The 1,117-nt window shown below is 49.7% G+C and overlaps 1 protein-coding gene across 1 annotated transcript; it reads right to left on the reverse strand.

Annotated features, from left to right (window-relative positions):
- Positions 1-82: 82 nt before the first annotated feature.
- Positions 83-1,108, reverse strand: TM35_002281000 (putative radial spoke protein 3; the record flags this gene model as incomplete). Its single annotated transcript, XM_029032044.1, has 1 exon — positions 83-1,108. One exon carries the CDS (start codon positions 1,106-1,108, stop codon positions 83-85), a length of 1,026 nt encoding a protein of 341 aa, XP_028876662.1.
- Between the last annotated feature and the right edge of the window lie 9 nt (positions 1,109-1,117).

A 1,117-nucleotide genomic window follows, 5' to 3' on the forward strand; every position in this document is an offset into this window, starting at 1 on the left:
TCTCTCTCTCTCTCTCTCTCTCTCTTCTTACGACTTTTCCACTTCACGTCTGCTACTGGTTGCTTTACTCCCACCCCCTTTCTCATGCTTCCAACTGCATGGCGACTACTTGGCGAATGAGATCGTCCACGAGCAGACGGGCCCGCTGCTTCTTCTCCAACTCCACCTTCACTTCATCCATCAACCATGGGAAGAAGTCAAATTCCACTTCATGCACAACACGGTCTTGGAACCATCCCTCATCCTGCAATCGCGCAAACACTCTGTTTTCGAGATTCATTAAATACACCTTTGCGAATTGTCGTGCCTGCAACTTCTCCCGTGTCTCTTTCTCTCGTTGAATACGTTCAATTTCTTGCTTCTTACGTCTTTCCTTCTCTTCAAAGAGACGTTTCTCACGTGCCTCCAGTCGTTGTGCCTCCAATAACTCCTCTTTACGACGTTGCTCAAACTCCAACTGTTGTTGCCGCAATAATTCCAATTCCTCCTCCTGCAGTACCTCCAGCATAGCCTGCTCCATTGTCTTTCCAACCATCACATCCAGTATGGGATCCACCGCATCATCAAAATGAAATAAATCTTTTTCATGAATTTGCGTCTCAGCATCTCTACCAGATTTGGTTGGAACATATTTTGGAGTTGCTGGACGATCCAGCATGGGATCTGTTTGTGTTTCCTGCTGAACAACCTCCACCTCATCCTTAAGCTCCTCTAGGAACTCTTCAGTCTGCACATCAATGTGCTGTCGGCCAACTACAGGCGGTGGGGTGGCAAGTCGCCGCTGCGCTGCATCCAATTCTTTACGACGTTTAATAGATGCCGCTCGTTCTGCCATTTCCTTCTTCCGCCGCAGGAGTTCACGTTCTTTCCTCGCCTCTTCCTCCTTCATATGCGTAGAGACTGGCGTCGCCGCATATGTACTTCCCCTGTACACACGACGATCATGCATAATGTTCGCATACTGTTTGCGGCCCATGCTAGTCGTGGTGGTGGCGGAGGCGGACGGGACTGCGGGGTCGCGGTACTGCGGGTGCACAAAACCCTGCGGCGGGTGTTGAAATGTGTACGCCATGGCGCCTGTAGAAGTCGTTACATTTCGTTCCTGCATTTTTTTTTT

Source organism: Trypanosoma theileri, assembly GCF_002087225.1.
Source record: "Trypanosoma theileri isolate Edinburgh chromosome Unknown TM35_Tth_228_V1, whole genome shotgun sequence".
In the NCBI taxonomy this organism is placed as follows: domain Eukaryota; phylum Euglenozoa; class Kinetoplastea; order Trypanosomatida; family Trypanosomatidae; genus Trypanosoma; species Trypanosoma theileri.